Source organism: Ochotona princeps, chromosome X (assembly GCF_030435755.1).
Source record: "Ochotona princeps isolate mOchPri1 chromosome X, mOchPri1.hap1, whole genome shotgun sequence".
NCBI lineage: Eukaryota > Metazoa > Chordata > Mammalia > Lagomorpha > Ochotonidae > Ochotona > Ochotona princeps.
This window is the reverse complement of record NC_080865.1, coordinates 84,019,347-84,039,344: the sequence shown is the minus strand read 5'-3', so window position 1 is coordinate 84,039,344 and position 19,998 is coordinate 84,019,347. Positions and strand designations below refer to the sequence as shown.

Sequence of the window (19,998 nt, the reverse complement as noted above, 5' to 3'; positions counted from 1 at the left end):
TTGTCATCCTCAAAAAGGGCCTATCAGTTTTTAAATATTTTTTTGATCTGCTAGTGGATTTATTAGGGTTGAAGAAGTTCTTTTTTTACTCGTCTTAAAGGTTGTCATTTGGTTTTCAAAAGGCTCTCCTTAATTCCAGAATTTTTGACACTAATGAAAAATTCTTTATTCTAAATGTGGAATGTATTTTATAATTCATTTAAATTTTAAAATCATATGTTTTTTATCCTTAAGCAGCAAAGCTGTTAAAGAAAATGACAAAGAAAAAGGCAAAGAAAAAGAAAAAGACAAAAAAGAAAAAACTCCAGCTACGACTCCAGAGGCCAGAGTACTTGGTAAAGATGGGAAAGAAAAACCAAAGGAAGAGCGGCCAAATAAGGAAGAGAAAGCAAGAGAGACCAAGGAGAGAACACCTAAATCTGACAAAGAAAAAGAAAAATTCAAGAAGGAAGAAAAAGCTAAAGATGAGAAGTTTAAGACCGCTGTCCCCAATGTAGAAGCAAAGTCGTGTCAAGAGCGAGAAAGAGAGAAGGAGCCGTCCAGAGAGAGAGATATAGCAAAGGAAATGAAGTCAAAGGAAAATGTTAAAGGAGGAGAAAAAGCACCAGTGTCTGGGTCACTGAAGTCACCTGTTCCCAGATCAGATCTTCCAGAGCCTGAAAGGGGCAAGTATACTTCTCTTTGTTTAAACGTTTGTTTTTATTGGAAAGTCAGATTTACAGAGAGAATGAGAGACAGAGAGAAAAATTTTCTGTCTACTGGTTTCCCAGTTGGCTACAACAGCCCTGAGCTGAGCTGATCCGAAGTCAGGAGGCTGGAGCCTCCTTGGGGTCTCTCATGCGGGTATAGGGCCCCAAGGCTTTGGGGCCATCCTCCACTGCTTGCCCAAGCCATTAACAGGGAGCTGGAACTAAAGCAGCCAGAATATGAACCAGCTCCTGTATGGGTTCCTGGCACGTGCAAGCCAAGAATTTGACTAGTCACTGAGTCATTGCGCCTGGTCCATGTAAACTTTCTTTGAATTTTACTTTTTGTTATTTTTAGCAAATTGTTGATTGTTTTCTGCCTGTTTTGGTTAGCTATCTAGGGATTTTCTTAGGATAGCTAACACTTGATTTTTTAAGTTGATAATTTCAAAAAATTATTATTTGGGAAACATGGAGATAGAATTTACTCTGTTTCTTTTTGTCCTAACAGAACAAAAACGCCGCAAAATTGATACTCATCCTTCTCCATCACATTCCTCGGCAGTAAAGGTTAGTATAGCCTGAGGAAGGCAGCGTCCGTATTAGGCTCACCTGTTTGGAATACCAGTGTCCTGACTTCCTTCAAGTCTTGTGCCAAGTATTCACTGGAGCCACTGGAGGTTTTATATGGCATTAGCAAATGAATTTTTCTGTATTGATGGACTGATTTTTTCCATTGATTATTTTTATTATAAAAATGTTAAAACTTCAAGGACCTAGCACTAATTTTGTAGCGTTTCAAAGTGCAAGAGAAATTTTACCGAGAAGTGCCTTGCTGCTTTAAGCAGTCTTTTTTGGAGTGCAATAGTAGCTACAAGCAAATGAAATCTTTTCAGCAGAATGGAGCCTATTTTTCAGCATAAATATTGAAGAATACCTAGCACTGAAGACACCCTGGATGATACAGGATAAACAAGATACCTCTGAATTCATCAAGCTTCTTGATGAGCATCATACCGATGTGCCTTCTAAGAAGGAATCTTGAAAGGAGTTCCATTTTAAAGTCTCCTTGGTGATCAGTTCTCCTGTAGTTGTGTATATTCAGTGAGCATGCAGCTTCTGTTGTATCTTCCCTTGGAGGTTTGTTTATACCCATTGGGTTCCCAACAAGTTGAACCTTGCGTTACGATAAAAGCAGATGTGGCATCCAATCCTACCACCCAGCAAAGAGAAACCCCAGGCATTCAACTGCAGCACAAAATCGTGGGTGTAGCCTTCTTGAAGACTCAGGGTAGCCATTCCTTGCTCCATATTTAATTTTAATTCTAAAGTCATCTAATTTCATGGAATCTTTGAATTTGCAGTACGTTGAACTTTTAAAACTGTAAGTTATTTATTCTTCATCAAGAGCACTGTGGTGGAATACTGTAATTGATTTTTTTTTCTTTTTTTATTCCCCCCTTTTTTTCCCCTCTGCTTTTCTTTTCCCTTTATTTTTTGTTTATTTATTTTTTGTGGGAGGTGTGTGATTTACCATTACAGGTACTTTACAAGAAAGTGATTATTTTATAGACTGGAGTTTGTTTTCTTTTTAATAATGCCACTGAATTTTTTTAGTTATGGTTGAAAATGTTTGTATTAGAATTACTAAGTAAAATTTGAAGCCTCCCAATAAGAAAAAAAAACCCTATGAAAATGCAGATTGGTAGTGTTCTTCCACAGTGATCTCCACTATTTTAAGTTTCTGTGGAGAAAAAAAAAAGTTTTACTTTCTTAAGTCTTTTAATTTCCTATTGCTTAAGTACAAAGATATGAAAAATGTGGCATTGATTTTTATTTTGAAATTATGAGCAGAATAAGATTTTATTTCTCACATTGAGCATATATATTATAGTTTATTTTAAACATTACAACTCCATTACATGATTTTGTTTTGTTTTATTGTTGATATTCATGTTGATAATGATATCATGAAGTTTATCCTCACAAGTAGAAGCTGATTTATTTCCAGGTTACAGCCATACCTCCCAAAGTTCCTCTGGGTTCTGAGAACAATGCCAGCTCACCTGTCATCTCCATTCATTTTCTACAGGACAGTCTCATCGAACTCAAGGAGTCTTCAACAAAGGTTTGAGTCTTTTAAAATCATCCTGCCTAAGTAAACAAAAAAGTTTTTTTCCTTAATGGATACCCTTACTCTAGTAAGTTCAGTAAGCTAGAATCAGTGGAAAAGTGCCCAGCTTCCTTAGAATAACCTTTTAAAAGGAAAAAAAAATCTAACCAAAAAACCCACTAGGTTACAATGGTCCCCTTTAGCAAGATTGTTGTAAACTATGTGTAATGTGGCAACATTTCTATAATCTCTCCATGTTGGCTGTGTTATACATTCTCCTTTTATGCTTTGCACTTTGGAAATATGTTTAAGGTTTGGGGAAGGGGTGATTGTTTTGTTCTGACAATTAAGTTTTTTTAATATCTCAATCATAAATCTATTAGGCTGTTTTATGATTGCTTCTTGGGTAACCAAAGAAACCAAAGAAATTAATTTTATGCATTTATGTAACTTCTAAAACATGATCCCTTCTCAGTTTATAAAGTTCTTTGAGTTTTCCTTAAATCTCCTCTGCCAAGGTACCTTTTTGATAGTTGCAACATTTTAGGAGATTTGATTAATGTAAAATAATCATCCCCTTGTAGGGGAATTCTCAAGCTGTTTGTATTTGCATGTCAGTATTAAATCTTGTTACTCTATTTTGTTGAAAATTCTATTAAATGTAGTGTATAGTTTGTGTATCTTATCTCAAAGGTCGTTTCAGCATTAAGGTTAAATTGTCCATTGTTTATGTTGTCTTCATTGGAAAATTTGAATCCTCCTTTGCTTTGATTTTCTGCTTTGGCTTCTTTTATAACTGCTAATTATGAGCCCTTATTGGTGAACCAAATGAAATTTTGAAATGGAGCCAATTGTCGTTACTAACTGCTTTTAGATCCATAGCTTTATCAATGAAATGTCTGTGGGTACTGTGCAAGTGAGCACTAATTTTAACAGGTTATATTAGTCAACAAGCTTGTCTTAAAATCAGCCTTGTTTTTTTTAAATCATATTATTCAGAAAAGTATCTGCTGTACTTATACGTACATTCTTTGACGTAAAACTTTCTTATTGTCTAAATTAATTGTTTTATAGTAGATCATCCTAACAGATTTGGAATTCTGTTGTCATTATTACCCATCAGTGGCTTGTGGAGGCTATTTTAAATTCAGGGGTTAACAGTGGTAACTCAGGAGTATTTATTCATTGAAACATCCTGTGAAGCAATTTGAGATCTGTTGTTAAAATTAACTGGATTTTCTAATGGGTAATGAAGATTATTGCTCCTCACATATTTCAAAAGCCTTTTGGAAATGTGTTGTTATATGACATATCTCATTTTTGTTCACAAAAATGCTGTGAGATAAATAGGTAGTTTCTTTTTGATAGAACAGAAACTAAAAACCTTAAATCTTTTCCAAGTGGCATCAACTTGGTAAAATCAGCATGGACTAAAATCCAGGTCCCTCCCTGCTTGTCTGCTTTTGAACTTCTTCAGTGTGCTTGTCTTGCCTTTTTTTCCCCTACAGTGATTCAAATCAATTTACCCACCATTTAAACAAGAAGTGAATTTGTGGGCAAAAGAAAAATTTGAAAATGGCATGAATAATATACTTCTAAAAATTATGTGACTCATTCTCCTTTTTGGGTTTTTGTAAATAAGATTAGCTATTCAATAAATATTTGCAATGCATTCTTAAACCTTTGGACTTAGGTAATGCTCCCAATGTACTGGTTAGCATCATAACCAATATTGACAATTTTTTAATGTTTCTAGAATGTCTAATAGCACATGAATGTCTCAGAAAACTTTTTTTTCTGCTGGACTTTAATCTCTAAAATTGATCGTGGCTTCACTGTTGGGGGTAGCTTTTAACTTAGAGGATTTGGAAAATTTATGTCTATTTTTCATGTTTTCTTGTTGCTTGTACATAAACAAAACTGTTTCCTTGTTTAATTATGCTTTGCTTTTGAATTTGTTTTAATATTTGCTATTTTCGTTTTGTAATCCATGATAAACGTTATACATGGATTTTGTTTTTCAAGTGAGATTAAAGGGAGAAATAGTTTATTATCTAAATATTTCCTATCAATTCAGTCAGCATTCCTTATTTCCAGCTGATGCTATTTCCAGTTTGCATTAATTGTGTTTTGAACTACTAGTGCTAGTAAGTAGATATATTTGATGAAAAAAGTGTTACTCTCTGTAACTTCAGAGAGCAGTTAAAAGTAGCTCCATTACAAGGTGTGGGGACCTGAGAACCTAACTCATCACTTGCTGCCTCCCAGGATCTGCATTTGCTGGAAGCTGGAATTGGGTGCAGAGATGAGACTCAAACCCAGGCCCTCCAGTATGGGATGTGGGCTCCCTGGAATAGTGTCTTTTAACTGCTGTGCCAGAAGTCCACCTGCAAATCATTAATCTTGGCAATTAGTGTGTATACTAGGTCCCAGGAATATTTTAACATAGAAATGGCATCTTAGCGCTCTTCGCATATCGGAAACTGTTTTGTCAGAAATAAGGCCAATGTAAAAAAAAAATGCAAGAATTGTTCAGAATGTGAATTGCATAATTAATAGACAGTTGAAGTGCTGGTGACATTTGAGCTGTTTTTTGAAGGCTAAGTGAGATTTTAAAAGATGAAGATGAAAATTGTGTGGTCATTGTAGTTGAGAAAACTGCTAGGAAGGACAGAGGATGATAGTCAATAGAATGGATTGGTTTGCTACATAGCAGGGTGAATTTCCAGAAAGTCTGGAAGAGTTGGGAGTGTTTAAGCCTGAGGAGTATGCATTTTAATCAGTAGGTAATGAGAAATTTTATGGTTTTGTGGAAAGTTCTATTAGAGAAGTATAGAAAGAAGAAATTGAATTGGATACATTTCTATACTAAGAATGTCTATTTGTATATCAATTAAGTGATTTGGCTTTTACATTAAGAATAGAAAATTTGAATATTAACAGAAATAAGTCCTAGGAAAGTTTCTCAGTTTCTTACAGTACAGGATCCAAGTACGCATAGTTAAAACTTCATTCTTCTGGAGGGTTGTGCGTATTTGTGATGACAAGCCTTCCTCCACTCCCGAATACTTAGAGAAATCTTCCTTGAATGTTGAAGTGATATATTATTCTCTACTTCTTAAGTCTCAAGGAATGAATAAACCTCACAGAAAAAATTTGTCATTTAAGGCATTGTGTCTAGCAAGAGTGTCTTTTACATAATACTTTTATAACTATTTTTCAGCCTCTTGCTTTGTTATTAATAAACACTTTGTCAATTTCACTTAATCATCTACTTTTAAACATTTAAATTTTACAGAATCCACTTCTGACTTGTTCTGCCAATATTTCTGATCCAACTGACTTGAAAATGTTTGCAGTTTTAAAAATAGTGCCTCATTCTCAAACTGATTGTCTGTTTCGTGTTTTCCTTTGAATGTAAATGATTTCTTCATGCAAAAATATTTGATTTTAGAGTCACTATTTCATTCTTGAGGTTTATCTAGAATTGTGTAGTTACATAATGAATTATATTCACCATCCTGTTCCCTAATGGCCTTTAATGTCTGAAATTAAACATAATCAGTGCCCTCTAGCTATATGTATGATTACTTTCTACTTTGTAAATATCTTTATACTGAATTTTCATACTTACAATTTGTATAAGTAGGACTATCTTTCAAATTATTTGCAGTTAGAATATCCTTCCTATAGGCCTTTTGGCAGAGGAGAATATTCATCATTTTTCAGTCTTTGATTTGTTTCATCATCCTCAACTGTCGGGGTGTTTTCCTGAGTCAGTAACAGTGTACCATCAGTTGTTGTTATTTGATAGAAATTGGGATGTATTCAGAAGAATATGTAGTCTTTATCTTTATAAGGACAATTTAGGATGATCTCTGCATGCTATTCACTGAGACAGAAGAAAATTGTTAATAAAGCCATGGCTAGGTTTTATTTTTCTAACTTTACTGAATGTTGTCATTGATTGCCCAATAAGTGATTAGTTCAAAATTTCCATGACTGTGAGAGCTTAGATTTTATGTTTTTATAGTAGGAAGAAATCAGGTCCCTATTTTTTCTGATGTTGGCTGTCTGAATGGTGATCATAGATTTTTATAGTAGAGCAATCAGGAGAACTCTGCCTGTGAATTCACTAATTAATATTAGAACCAGCAAAGAATTGATTGAGTTTAAGTGATATATTTTTTTATGTGGTCAAGAGTTAATGCCTTTGTATAATGTGTGCCATATCAACCCCCCTGCCCTTTTTTATTTAACGTTTTGAAATCTAAACAGCTGACCAGTTTTGACTTGGGGTTCTAACCAGCAATTGTCTTTTCATTTAGTAACAGACAAATGATGCCAATACTGGAAAATTAATAATCTTTAGTAATATTACCTTAATTTAACAGCTCTACATTAATCATACTCCTCCACCACTATCCAAGAGTAAGGAGAGAGAAATGGACAAGAAAGATTTGGACAAGTCGAGGGAAAGATCCAGAGAAAGAGAGAAAAAAGATGAGAAGGACAGGAAAGAACGGAAAAGGGTTTGTAATTTTTTTCCAATTAGTTTGAAAAGCGCATTATCATGTTTGTTGCCTTTTGGAAAATACTACTTTGTTTCTTAGCAGCTTGTTTTAACTGATGTTTTCAACCCTAAAGTGTATTTGCGTCTTTTACAGTAATAAAGATCTTCAGTCTAGTAATCTCTGCCAGCTATGCTCATCTTTCAGACCATTTTTCTAAGTGTGTGAAGCTACTGCAAGTGTTCTCCAATTCTAGTTAACTATGCTTTTCTTAATATAAGAGCAGTACTTTAAAACAAAAATGTAAACCCTTGATCAATGTAGTTCACAATTTTCGATTTTAGGATCACTCAAACAGTGACCGCGAAGTGCCACCGGACATAACCAAGAGGCGTAAAGAGGAAAATGGAACAAGTAGGTCTACTTACTAGTAAATCTGTTTGAAGTAATTGTGAATTAGGAAGGGCTTTCATGATTCTCTTTTGCAATTGTAGTGGGGGTATCAAAACGCAAAAGTGAAAGTCCATGCGACTCTCCTTACCCAAATGAGAAAGACAAGGAAAAAAATAAGTCAAAATCTTCAGGCAAAGAAAAAGGTGGTGATTCGTTTAAATCTGAGAAGATGGACAAAATCTCTTCTGGTGGCAAAAAGGTAAATTAGACAGAAGTGCTATGTGTTTTTTCTGTAAAAATGATTCGTTTGAGAGTTTACTGAACAGCGATTTTGTTTTTGTTTTCTTGGTAAATATGTATTTGAAAGACAGCAGGGGAGTTGCTGCAGGGAGGTGGAGAGTTACTCTGTCTGCTGCTTTACTCCTTAAATGATCACATGGGCCAGAACTGGGCCAGGCTTAAGCCAGGAGCCTAGAATTCCTTCCAGGTTTCCAACTTGTGACAGGGGTCCAAGCATTTGGAATAGCTCCTGCGGCCTTCCCAGATCCATTAGCAGGGAGCTGGATCAGAAGTGGAGGAGCAGCTTAACCTGCTGATCCCTAGGGTGGCCCAGAGCCTTTATGTAGTGAATGAATCTCTTTTCAATTACTGGGAATTAGAAGATAGCAGACAAGGTGGGAGAGGGAAGGCTGACCTGGGAAGCCAAGCCAGATTAGTCTCAAATTACTGAGTGGCGAATCAGTGGCTTTTGAGAATTCTGGTCCTTTTCCTTGCATTCTTTTACTTTCCCAGCTAATTCTGTTCAGTTTTGTCTCTATCAGTAGTTTGATGTGTGAAAATGGTTTCTTTTGGTGGAGTCCAGTGTATGTTTCTGCTTTTCTTTTGTTGCTTTTGCTCTTGGTACCCCCCCCTTTTTTTTTAGAAAAATTACAGCTGGTGGGTGATGAAAAGGGATTTTGAACTAATTTTTACAATTGGTTTTCTTTTCCCCATCTCATCTCACCATTCCTTATAGGAATCCAGACATGATAAAGAAAAGATAGAAAAGAAAGAGAAAAGGGACAGTTCAGGGGGAAAGGAAGAGAAGAAACAATATCCTTTTCATTTTGTTAATGCTTTCAGGGTAGTGGAAAAGTTTTGATACTGGATATGTTTAGAATTACACCTTGTAGTGTGTGGTCTAAATGCTAAGGTCTTCATAACGTTTTTAATGGTCTTTTGAAATAACTCTCTCTCATTGGTAGCTGAAGCACTTCATGCTAGTAAAGGGTTTATAATCTTCATGGTTATATTGTCACCAAGAAGAGAGAGGGGAATAGAAAGAAGTCTTGGGCGGAGGGGCATGGGAAGTAGAAGGGCCAACGCTGTAGTAGATGAGCAGAGAGCTGGAAAGTTTGAACTTCATGTGCTGCTCAGAGCTGATTAGGCCTGAATACTGGGGAATTGCCTAAAAGTTGAGATACTCCTTTCCATCCCCCCCCCAATGTTGTTTTCCCTTAATTTGTCATCTACTCATAAGTCCTCAGATAAACACAGATAATGAAGACTTTAAATCAAGGTGAGTGCTCTCTTCTGTTTGTTTACAGAAAGAAATATAGCGTTTAAAGAACTAATAAGATGTTTAAGAAACTAAAATCATTTTGTAATATAATAGCTACTTGATTTTTATTCACCTAAGCATGAAGATCATGTCTTTGGATGTGGACATAAACAATATTCATAGTTATTTTTAAAGCTGTTTTCAATGTAAGCATTCTGAGTAGCCATACTTTCTTTGAAAAGCACTAGAGTGTTCTTAAGAATATCTGATTTTCTTGTCAGCACTCAATCTTTTCTGATCCTGGGTAGTTAAAATTACCTTTTCAAAATATCTAGAGTCCTGTAAGTAGTGTTGGTATTTACATTTTACAGGTATTTACATCAGGGGCTGCTGATGCGTAGGGTGGAGAAGGTCTTTAGCCAGTATAGCCAGTACTCCAGCCTAGGCTTTATCTTTGCTATTTTCAGTTCCTTCTACCTCTCATACAGACATGCAGTCTAAAGATTTTTAGAGTTCTTTTGTCCTTTTTCTTCTACTTTCCACCCTTTACAAAGCTAGAAAATAAGGTCTCTACTTTTAGTTCTAGAATTTAAGATGTACAACTTTGTTTTCAAGGTAATTTCATAATGTGTTATATGAAATTGAAAAAATATTTTAGCCATTTTAAATAAAAGTGTGTGCCCATTTTAATGGACAGGATGTTAACTTTCTTCTTTTTATTTATTTTTCTTTGAGGCACTCACACACATATAAACATACATCCCCTATTCTCTGGTTTACTCCCCAAATGTCTACAATACATAGGGCTAGGCCCAGACCATAGTCAGAATCCAAGAATTGAACACACTGAAAACTCTGGCTCCCAACTCTGCCTTCCTGGTAGGCAAGAGATAATGGCTCAAGTAAGGTCACCTTCACCCACAAACAATACCGAGATTGAGTTCCTGCTTTCAGCCTTGCTCTGTCCCAGCCCCTGTGGGCCTTTGTGGAGGAAATTGGCAGAGGAGAGCATCATCTATCTGCCTGTCTGATGGCTGACTCTCTCTCAAATATATAAAAACCAAAATGAAGTACAATAATGAAAGCTGGGTTCCAGTGACTTAAATAATATTCATTAATGCAAATTTTAAAATACAGATGCATACGATACAGCTAACTGCTGACAATTCTTGAAATCAAAATCCTAGGCCTAAAATATTGAATTACAGGGATACAGAGTAACTCAAGGTCTGGGGGCAAGTATGAGCTCAGCATAGCACCTCATTTACCAAAGGACTGTCAAAAGTTTGACAAGGTCAGCATTCATTTGGTGAGACCACACATATCAAATTAAGGTGGATAAAAGTCAAAGGATGGCTCTTAGGAGATAATTTTAATAGACAGGAACACATAAAGAAGATTAAAGTAGCAAAGAGATTAAAAGGAAAGCAGCTAACAATATTGAAGAGATTAAATCAAGAAGAGGTACAAAGACTTTCCAGGTAGCAGAAGATACAAGGAAAAAAACAAAGGATTTTTAAAGTATGAATAGGAAACAGGCAGGACAGGTATTTGCTTATATCTCATACATAGGAATGTCTGATTCAAGCATTGACTCCAGTTCGTGACTCCGATTTCCTGCCAATGCACAAAGGAGTTTTGGGGAGTTTGATCATAAAATTAAAAATTATGTGTGTGCTTACAAAAGTATGCCCTGATTAAAAAAAAAGGCAGATATTCTATTTGCCTTTTCTTTTTTTAAAAAATTTTGCTTCTTTTTATTATTGTCATTTTATGATACAGTTCCATAGATCATGGGATTTCCCTTATCCCCTCCCCAATTCCTTGCCCCCTCACTGAGTTCCCCTATATCATTACTATAGTCTAGTTCTTCAGACACAGTCATATGTCCATCATTGCGGGCATGGACAATGGCAGAGAGTCCAGCATCCTATTGCACGATACAGTAAACAGTTTCATTGAGAGTCCATCTTTGTCTGGAAGTAGAGATGCATGGATTTTGATTTTTTTTTTTTAGTTTCATTTCTTCAAATCACTTACTTATGATTAAACTATTTGCCTTTTCTTTTCTCTGGTTTCTAGCTGCTATTTTTTCCAGACCACTGTACATTTCAAATTTGCTGCTTGTAGCAATTCTATATACAAAAAAAAAAAAAAACCTTTTAATCAACTGCCTCTACTCTGAGAGGGTGCTGTTTGAGGAAATTTTGTGCTTAATTTTCTGATTGCTGGACAATGTAGAGTTGGTGGTGGAAATGTAGAAAAGCGACAGTCTTAAAATGTGGAATCTATTGTGGCTTTTAAAAAAAGAAAATCTTAGGGGGTCCACATAACTTTCGCCATAAAATGATGTTTGAAAATGTAATCTTGTTCCTGCAGAGTGGGGATTACCTTTAATTGAAATGTATCCTACAGCCATGCTATTAGCAATAACAGTGTGCAGCAACAGCTATAGGATAGGTGTCTGCCTTAGAGACTGTGCCGACTCTGAACTGATCCTGATGTACCATCTGTCCTAGGTGTGTGACCCGCTATGTACAAACATAGGGTTTCTTAGGTACAAGGGATAAAGTCATATTTTAAAAAAAAAAGGCATGTTGCAGGTGATGTGGTATAAACTCAAAGAAAAGAAAAATTATCACTCTGCTGAAATTACATTTCCAAAGGCTGAGTTTGGCAATGTTTCATCACTATGTGACTGTACCTTGATGGCAACTAGCTCTTGCTGAGTTCTTTGAACTTGGGGAAGGGTTTTCAAGTGTGTAATCGGAACACTTCAGTGTTATTTTCTTCAAACCGTCTGGATACTGCTGAGAGACTGACGTCTGGTACCTTCTTTCCGCTTGCTTTTGTACTTGCTGCTTTGTCATTGCAGGGTGTGGACAGACCCCTAAGCTGAAGGTCTCCCAGAGGAGGATGCCAAAGCTCATGCGTCATTCAGAATGATGTCTCCCCTATTTAAGAGCTTCTGGTGCTGTCCATTTACTGGGAAATCCTGCTTTAAGTCAGAAGATGAATACACACCAACCTCCTCTTGATGAGACATTCCAAAGTCACGGATGTTCTGAACATTGTTTCCGCCTCCACATAGTTTCTTGCAGCAAGGTCCCTGTGTTATACAATTTTTACTCAAGATACGCTACCCACAAGCATTAATGAAAATTTCTGAGTTTTAGTTCTTCTTCCTTCTTTCTTAGAAAGGAGAGGAAATCGCCTCCTAAAACCAGTTCCTTGATGATGTAGATAGGTTGTCGCTTTGTGTGAACTCCTGTAAGTAGGAGAACATTGGGATGATGATAATGCTTGAAGATTTTGGCTTCTTGTCAAAATTTTAATTTCATTTCCCTGAAAGGATCTTTATATATTTTAACAATAGCAACAATTTTATCCTTCAATGTTCCCTTAATTATGTTTTCAAAATTTCAGTTGCTTACTAATTCTCCTAAAGTGACATCTGTGTGACTGAGAAGCTGTTTCTTATTGCCTAATGATGGCCCATATTGATAGTCATGTTCTTTATTGGAACGTTGACTTTTTTTTTAATTTAAAATTTGATGAGAGCACCATTTTAAATGTGCAGTTCTGTGGCTTTTAGTATATTCATTATGCTGTGCAATCATTGCCATTGTCTAATTCCAGAACATTTCTGTCACTCTGAAAAGAAAGCCCAGAGCTGTCAGCCGTACATTTAATTCTCTCCTTATCCTAACCCCTGGAATTCATTGATATACTTGGTCTCTATGGGTGTACCTAATGTGGACAATGCATATATATGGAATCATGGAATATGTGGCATTTTGTATCTGGGTTCTTTGACTTAGCATCATATTTTCAAGGTTCATACATATTGTAGCATGTCAGTACTCCATTCCTTTTTAAGGCTAAATAATATTCCATTGAGTGAACGTGTACCATATTTTGTTTATCATTCATTGTTTGATGGATAGGAACAATGACTTTTTAAGTGTTAAAATTGTAAGTTCAACATTAGTGTATCTATGATTATTATTAATAATGTCAAGATTATACATGGTGTGAACAGAATACTGTGTAGAAATATGACATGTAAATTATTGTCAGCATTTCATAGAAGTGTGATTTTCTAAGGCCCCTTCTAGCTCTGGTTTTATGAACTATGTGAATGTAGTATTTTCATCAGTAAAGTAATGTATTGAGCATTTATTTAAACTTTGAGAACAATGTTAGGCAGATATGAAGTTATTTGCCACATATTGTAATGATCATGTTTTGCATTGATTTCGATATGCAGTATTTGAAAAATGTCAATAATACATAAGGAAAGGAGTATAATTGAGTCAATATATTTTTAAAACAATTTTTATAATTTAGCATACATTGCATCTTAATATGTCACTATTGAAATTGTCCTTATGAAAAATGTAATGTCATTTTTTTGTTGATCATGTAAAATGAATTTGTTACATGTTCTGTTTATTTTGGATAAGCTGTGCTTACGCCTGAAATGTTCTGGTTGCTGTGTCATTTTTTGTCCTCACAGCTTTTGTCTTCCCCAGCTCTTTGCTAGCTCTTCTCATACACATAATAAGTTTACTACTTTTTGTTTTTTAAAAAGTCATAATGTACTTTGTTGGTTTTTAAGAGTGGGCAATAAGAAGAAATGTGCAAATATTTTATTTTGGGGGGCATTCAATCCTTTATCATTTTTGGAAGTTATTAATTTTCCTTTGTTTGTTTAAGCCACTTGCCCTTTTTCTCCTCTGTTTACCTCCTCCTTTTTCTGCTTCATCCTTTCTCTTCTTCCCTTCCTTCCTTCCTTCCTTCCTTCCTTCTCTATCATTGTAATCACTTTGTTTCTTTCAGGTGATATTGGAATGAAATTATTCATCTGTGACCAGAAATTAATTTTCCTGAGTAAATTGCTGGGAATTATGAATCGAAGAGAGCCCATTTTCATCTCCTTTAGTTATTCAGTTATCAGCTTTATTGCTCTATGCTGAAAATTTAAAATTGTTGAATTGTGCATTACTGTAATTTAACTTGTTGCTTGGTTTCTACATGTTTATTTTCAGTAATGGCTGAAAGTGTAAACTGTTTGATATTTTAGCACAATGTGCTGCATACAGTTTCCAACAAGCAAATAAGGGTTACATGTGTACAGAATTTCACTTTTGGTTAATTACATATTGCCTGGGTTTAATTGTTCTTCTTCCTACGCCCTACTCCCTACCTACTTCCTTTTTACTAGTTGAAAAATAAAAAAATTATTGAACTGTTTTGAATTTACCTCATTTTAAAACTCTTTTAATTTATTGTTTGGCCTATTTTTAATGCTAGTCACTAAACGTGGGAGCAGCATCTTATGTAATGCTTGGGAATCATTTTATATGATGCATTTACAACATTAAAATTTGTTTGAAAAGACAAAAGGTACCAGTGCTCACTTGTCCCTTGCCATTTTTCTTCCTTATAATTATATTACACAAACCTTGGCAGAGGCAAGGGATCAGAAGGTTGTTGTGTTTTAAGTCTATAGCTGCAGGAGCTTTGTATTGCTGTGCTTTCATCTTGGAAAAGTTTCACAGTGACATTTTTAAACAAATTTTTTATCTACTGAATTCTACCAGTGTAATTTTTTTCTAAATAAACAAGTGTTTTCTCATATGATTGTGTATATCATTGTTTATTCAGAATAACTAGCAGAAATGATTCAAGATGCTTCCTCACCCTTTTCACTTTTTACTAAGTCCACGGGTGGCCTTGTTTTTAAATGATACATCATATTTGAAAGAAACCCTGTTTGATTTCCTCTGCACATGGGGTAGACCAGCTAATAGCAGGCCTTAAGCGATCCATTTTCCCCTATTGCCTTGGATACAATGATACCTATAGAAATGAAAAATTTTAGAGACCAATAATAAAAAGGATAGTATTTTAAAATGGGATTGAGAAATGTTGAGCAGATCTTTGAATTGACCAGAGGGTATTTATAAAGCGAAATGCTCCTTTTCAGCTAATTGTTAAAAATTGATGATCAGAGTAATTATTTATGGGCAAATGATCTATTGTATGATTGTTGAGTGTCTGCCATGGCCTAAAACAAAGGAAATATTTTGTTGGAGTCTTTTTTTTTTTTTTTTACTTTGAGGAAAGAACTGTGGTGTACATCAGAATTATTTGTCTGAAATGTATCAGGGAAGAACTTTTTAGTTTTGATTAGTTAACATCACTATCTCTTCTCTCTGGTTCTTTTACCAAGCAAAACATTGGTAAGCTTTGCTTGTGGGTAGAAATACATGGTAATGAAAATGCTAACTTTGTGTTTAGCTGCAAAAGTCGTGTGCTGTAAATAACGAATGTGTTATTTTCTAAAAAAGTGCATCTGCGTTTTTGTAGTGTTCTGCGTATGAAGGATGCTTCCTGTGTAGTTTGGAAAGAGTCAAATGGGTGCTATGGTGTTCAACAGTCTTTTTCTCTAAAGGGCCAGGTAGTATCTTGAGGCATTTTGGCCATGTGTTTCATGTTGTGACTGTTCAGTGCTGCTGTTGTAGTTTGAAAGCAGATATCCAGGACAACTCCATTCACTGGTGACAGCCTGGATTTTCCTACTCAGAGAGTGGTGAGTCCTTTAGGAGATTCATTTAAAAGGTGCTTAAGTACTTTTTATACACCAGAGGCAAATCTTAAAGGAAAACGGTTCCCTGTCAAAGCTTTCGGTTAGGGAGTGGAGGCAGACAGCACGTTCATCATGTTAGGTGGAAGGACACGCTCTGAGGAAAAACAAAGCTCAGAAAAGAAATTGGGTAAGCTAGGACTTGCTCTTTTACATACAGGGTGGCTGGAATGAGAATGAACACAGCTGTGGCCAGCACGGTGGCTCAACAGGCTAATTCTCTACCCAGTGGCATCAGCATCCCGCATGGGTGCTGATTGGTGTCCTAGTTGCTGCGCTTCCAGTCTAGCTCTCTGCCTATGGCCTGGGAAAGCATCGCAGGATGGCTCAAGTCCTTGGGCTCCCTGCACCCTCATGGAAGACATTGAAGGGGTTTCTGGATCCTGGCTTTGAATTGGATTGACTGGCTGTGGTGGCCATTTGGTGAGTGAACCAGTGGATACAAGATATTCTCTTTCTGCCTTGGTCTCTTTATAAAATCTGCCTTTCTAATAAAAATAAAAAAAGAATCCTTAAAAATGTACAAAGTTGAATATTACAGTGTGAATGTTTTATTATGAAGTTACGTGGCTGGGAGCTATCCCTGATTTTGAAACCCATCTTTGATCTCAACTTTTACGTGCAAATAATGTAATATAAAAGATACTTCTTGTGTTCTCATGAATGACAGTTAGACTTGCTATTTTCTAGAGCACAGTTCTTTAACCTCATTAATGGGCTGATGGAGGTGACTTTCTAGACCTCCCAGATATTGTATAAAGTTTATATGTATAGTTTGCTGAATTTATATCTTTTATTCCATTCTCAAAAAAATAGATCTAAGATGATGAGTTTGTTTTGTGTCTTGTTCCAAAGGGTCTGAAACCTTTATAACTAACCCTGAATATCTGGAGCTTCTTTCTGATGGATTAAGCTTATAGGAGCAAAAGTTGGAGTAGCTTTCCTTACTTTGACAAATGATGTAGAAGTGATTTCTAATTTATTTTTGGAAAGTAACTGGTTCATGGTATAGGACCATGTTCTATTTCAAGAAGCACTTAAACCAAGCAGCCTAAAAAAAAACAGTAATTGTTCCATTTCTATCCCACATCCCACCATGTTTCAAAAAAGGATTTGCCAAAAAGTATGTAGTATATTATAAATGTAAATGAGAAAATATGATTTCTGGTTTAAATTACAACCCCCCAAATTTCATGTGTTCTTGTGTCCTGAATCAGTTCTGAATAGAGAGAAGGTGGTAATATGGACAGTTACTGGAACTGTGATACCCTCAAGAGGCTGGCTGTGGTGGAGACTAATGTTTCCAGGTGCTGAGGCCTGGAAGAAATGGTACATGAATCTGATGATTTGGTTTGGTCCAGGAAAACATTTTAAAATATTTGGATCAGGGTTTGTAAACTCGGAGTTTGCTCTTTATAAGGATGTTTGACTCGATCAGAGATATCAAACTACTGTTTCTAAGCACTCCCATCTCAAATAAGGCTAGAGGGACAAGATCTCAGTTTAAAAGCTGGACCTAGTCTTTTTATTTTTCCGTTTTTATTTTTCACTTTGATGGATACTGAGCTGTAAAGCTTTTGTCTTAGGTAGAGTGAAACTATTACAGTCATTAGATATTCTGTTTTATTACTTATCACAAGCATGGTTTAAATGTTTAATTTTTAAAGCAAAGTAACATTTCTGGAGATCCTATCTCAGGATCTAAGAGTTTTTATTTTGTCTAGAGTTAAGAGAATCTGCTTAATAGATGATAATGCATGCTAATTGAATAGATTTTGTTGTATTTATAGACACAAATAGATCATTAAGAAGAGCAAGAGAAAAGGATATTGGAAGTAATGACTAATGGACATGGGGCAACCTGAGAAGACATACCTTCATGTAAGAACAATTGTGTATGTGTGTTCATTTGTTTATGATACCTAGATACTGTTCTAAGCTGTAGTGGCCTTTTGAATGTGGGCCAGGCTTAAGAAGTGTAATTCTTCTGAAGTGTTGTTGAATCGAGGTGGTCAGTGAAGGAAGGAGAGGAAAAAGAGATTCCATTTAGGCCCAGAACACAGAAACTTGAGAAGTGTATTTTGAAAATCAGATAGCCTTCATGTCAGATGGTACAGCTAGTCACCTGATAACAAATGACAGTGAGATGTCCTTAACACTTGAGTTTCAGGCTAACAAAAAGCTATTATTTCCTGTTCTTATGAAATTTTTTCGTATCTTGAGTGGAACAATATAGTTTTAAAGGTTTTATGCAGTTTTGTTTGGATTTGCAGTAGATGACAGAGCTGAGAGACAGAGGGAGGGGGCCTTCCATCTGCTAGTTCACTCCCCAAAATGGCTGCAAGGGCCAGAGCTGAGCCTGTCTGAAATTGGGGGCCAGGAGCTTCTTCAAGGTCTTTCATATAGGGGCAGGCTCCCAAGGACTTGGGCTATCATTTGCTGTTTTTCCAGGTCATATGCAGGGAGCAGAATCACAAGTAGAACCAGTGTCCATGTGGGATACTGGTGTTGCAGGGTGGGGGGTTAACTTATTGAGGCACTGTTTAGGCCCCCATCTTTTTTGCCATTGACTAAGCCTGACCATTGCCAATGTGTTTATTGCTGTAATCAGTGTTTTCACACTTTTCATAGATAATTGAAAAGTTATTGTTGATATGTTAACATTACTTTCTTTGTCCATTTCTCTTCTCAGTGTGGATGAACACCACTGCTTGCTTTCTTCACCTGATCTTCATAACTCCCTTTTTGCTAATAAATGTCATAATACACGTAAAGTGCCTCAAACAAGACCTGGAAGGTGTTCAGATAGGTAGTAGATGTTGTTAGTGTGGTAATATTTATGTTATTAGTGTCCGAAGTGGATGTTAGAATTCTCCATCTTGACAGTGTTTAATCAGATTTTCTTCAATGGGGTTCTAGAGTGTTTAAGAATAATACTATTACTTTGTTAGCTCACATGTTCTTGTTTACTGCTATAGGGTATGATCTTCTCTGACATAGTGGATCTAATCTCTTATTAACCCTCATGTAAGTTGTCAGCAAATATACTACCAAGAGAAGAAGGTTGCAATAGAGTTAAAACAAAACAAACAAAACCCCAAAACTTTAGTGTTCATTATATTCAGAAGGCAGATACAAACATTTTAGATTGTGCGTTCTTAATTGGCTCATGAAATTTATCCTTAATAGCATTCCTTCTTCTAAAGTCTACTTTGATATTAATGTAGTTTGTCCAACTTTTTGAAAAACATTTATTTGAAACAGCAACAGAGAGGGGAGAGCTTGCAACTGCTGGTTCACTCTCCAAATGGACCAGATTGAAGCCAGGAGCCAAGTACTTAGGCCATCTTCCACTCCTTTCCCAGACAGTAGTAGGAGGCTAGACTGGAAGTGGAGCAGGGACACCAGTGGCAAAGGCTGTGGCTTAACCTGAGACGCCACAATACTGGCCTCCTCCAACTTTATTGTATTGACATGGTACATTTTCCCAATATGCTTAAAGTGAATTCCTTGCTCCAATTTGACAATTTACTTTTTAGTTGGTAATGTTTTAAACCATGCATTTACTAAAATTACTAATGTGTTTGAGTTGACTTAAAAATTTTTTTTTAAATTATTATTTGAAAGGTAAAGTTAGAGATGGAGAGACAAATGTTCTTTCCAGTGGTTCACTCCACAACAACCAGGGTGGTGGTGGTTCACAGCAGCCAGGGCTGGAGCAGACAGAAGCTGAAAGCCCAGCGTTCAATCCAGATCCTTCTACATGAGTGATAGGACCTCAACTACTCAAGTTGTCTTCTTTTTTCCGGGAAGCATGTTAGCAGGAAGGTGGGGCTCCAGCCAGGCCGTGGATACGGGAAGCCAGCCCCAAGAGGGGTGACTAACCTCTGCCAAATGCCCGCCTGACAGCATTTACATCTGACATCTTTCTGGTATTTTTTTTTTTCTGTTTTCACATCATTCTTTTTCTGACTTCTTTTGAACAGGTTGTGCCTTACTTTTTTGCTTTGTAATATGAGGCTAATCACAACCATTTCATTAGATAGCTACGTGTAAATCATACAGAGTGCTGAGAATGACACTGGCATATTTATATAAAACTT

At 36.0% G+C, this 19,998-nt stretch overlaps 1 protein-coding gene across 6 annotated transcripts in view; it reads left to right on the top strand.

The window, feature by feature from the left end:
- Positions 1–13,953, top strand: part of THOC2 (THO complex subunit 2) — a 101,174-nt gene extending 87,221 nt beyond the window's left edge. For 2 of the 6 annotated variants that reach the window (XM_004587664.2, XM_058659110.1), the window contains 9 exons: positions 235–665; positions 1,198–1,256; positions 2,779–2,814; positions 7,194–7,331; positions 7,655–7,724; positions 7,805–7,962; positions 8,719–8,795; positions 9,216–9,261; positions 12,119–13,953. In XM_004587664.2, the coding sequence (XP_004587721.1) occupies positions 235–665; positions 1,198–1,256; positions 2,779–2,814; positions 7,194–7,331; positions 7,655–7,724; positions 7,805–7,962; positions 8,719–8,795; positions 9,216–9,243 (997 nt within the window). In that variant the 3' untranslated portion in view covers positions 9,244–9,261; positions 12,119–13,953. Of the gene's footprint in view, positions 1–234; positions 666–1,197; positions 1,257–2,697; positions 2,815–7,193; positions 7,332–7,654; positions 7,725–7,804; positions 7,963–8,718; positions 8,796–9,215; positions 9,262–12,118 lie in introns of all 6 variants that reach the window. The other 4 variants (XM_058659109.1, XM_058659107.1, XM_058659108.1 and 1 more) reach the window with 4 other exon arrangements.
- The last annotated feature ends 6,045 nt before the right edge of the window (positions 13,954–19,998 follow it).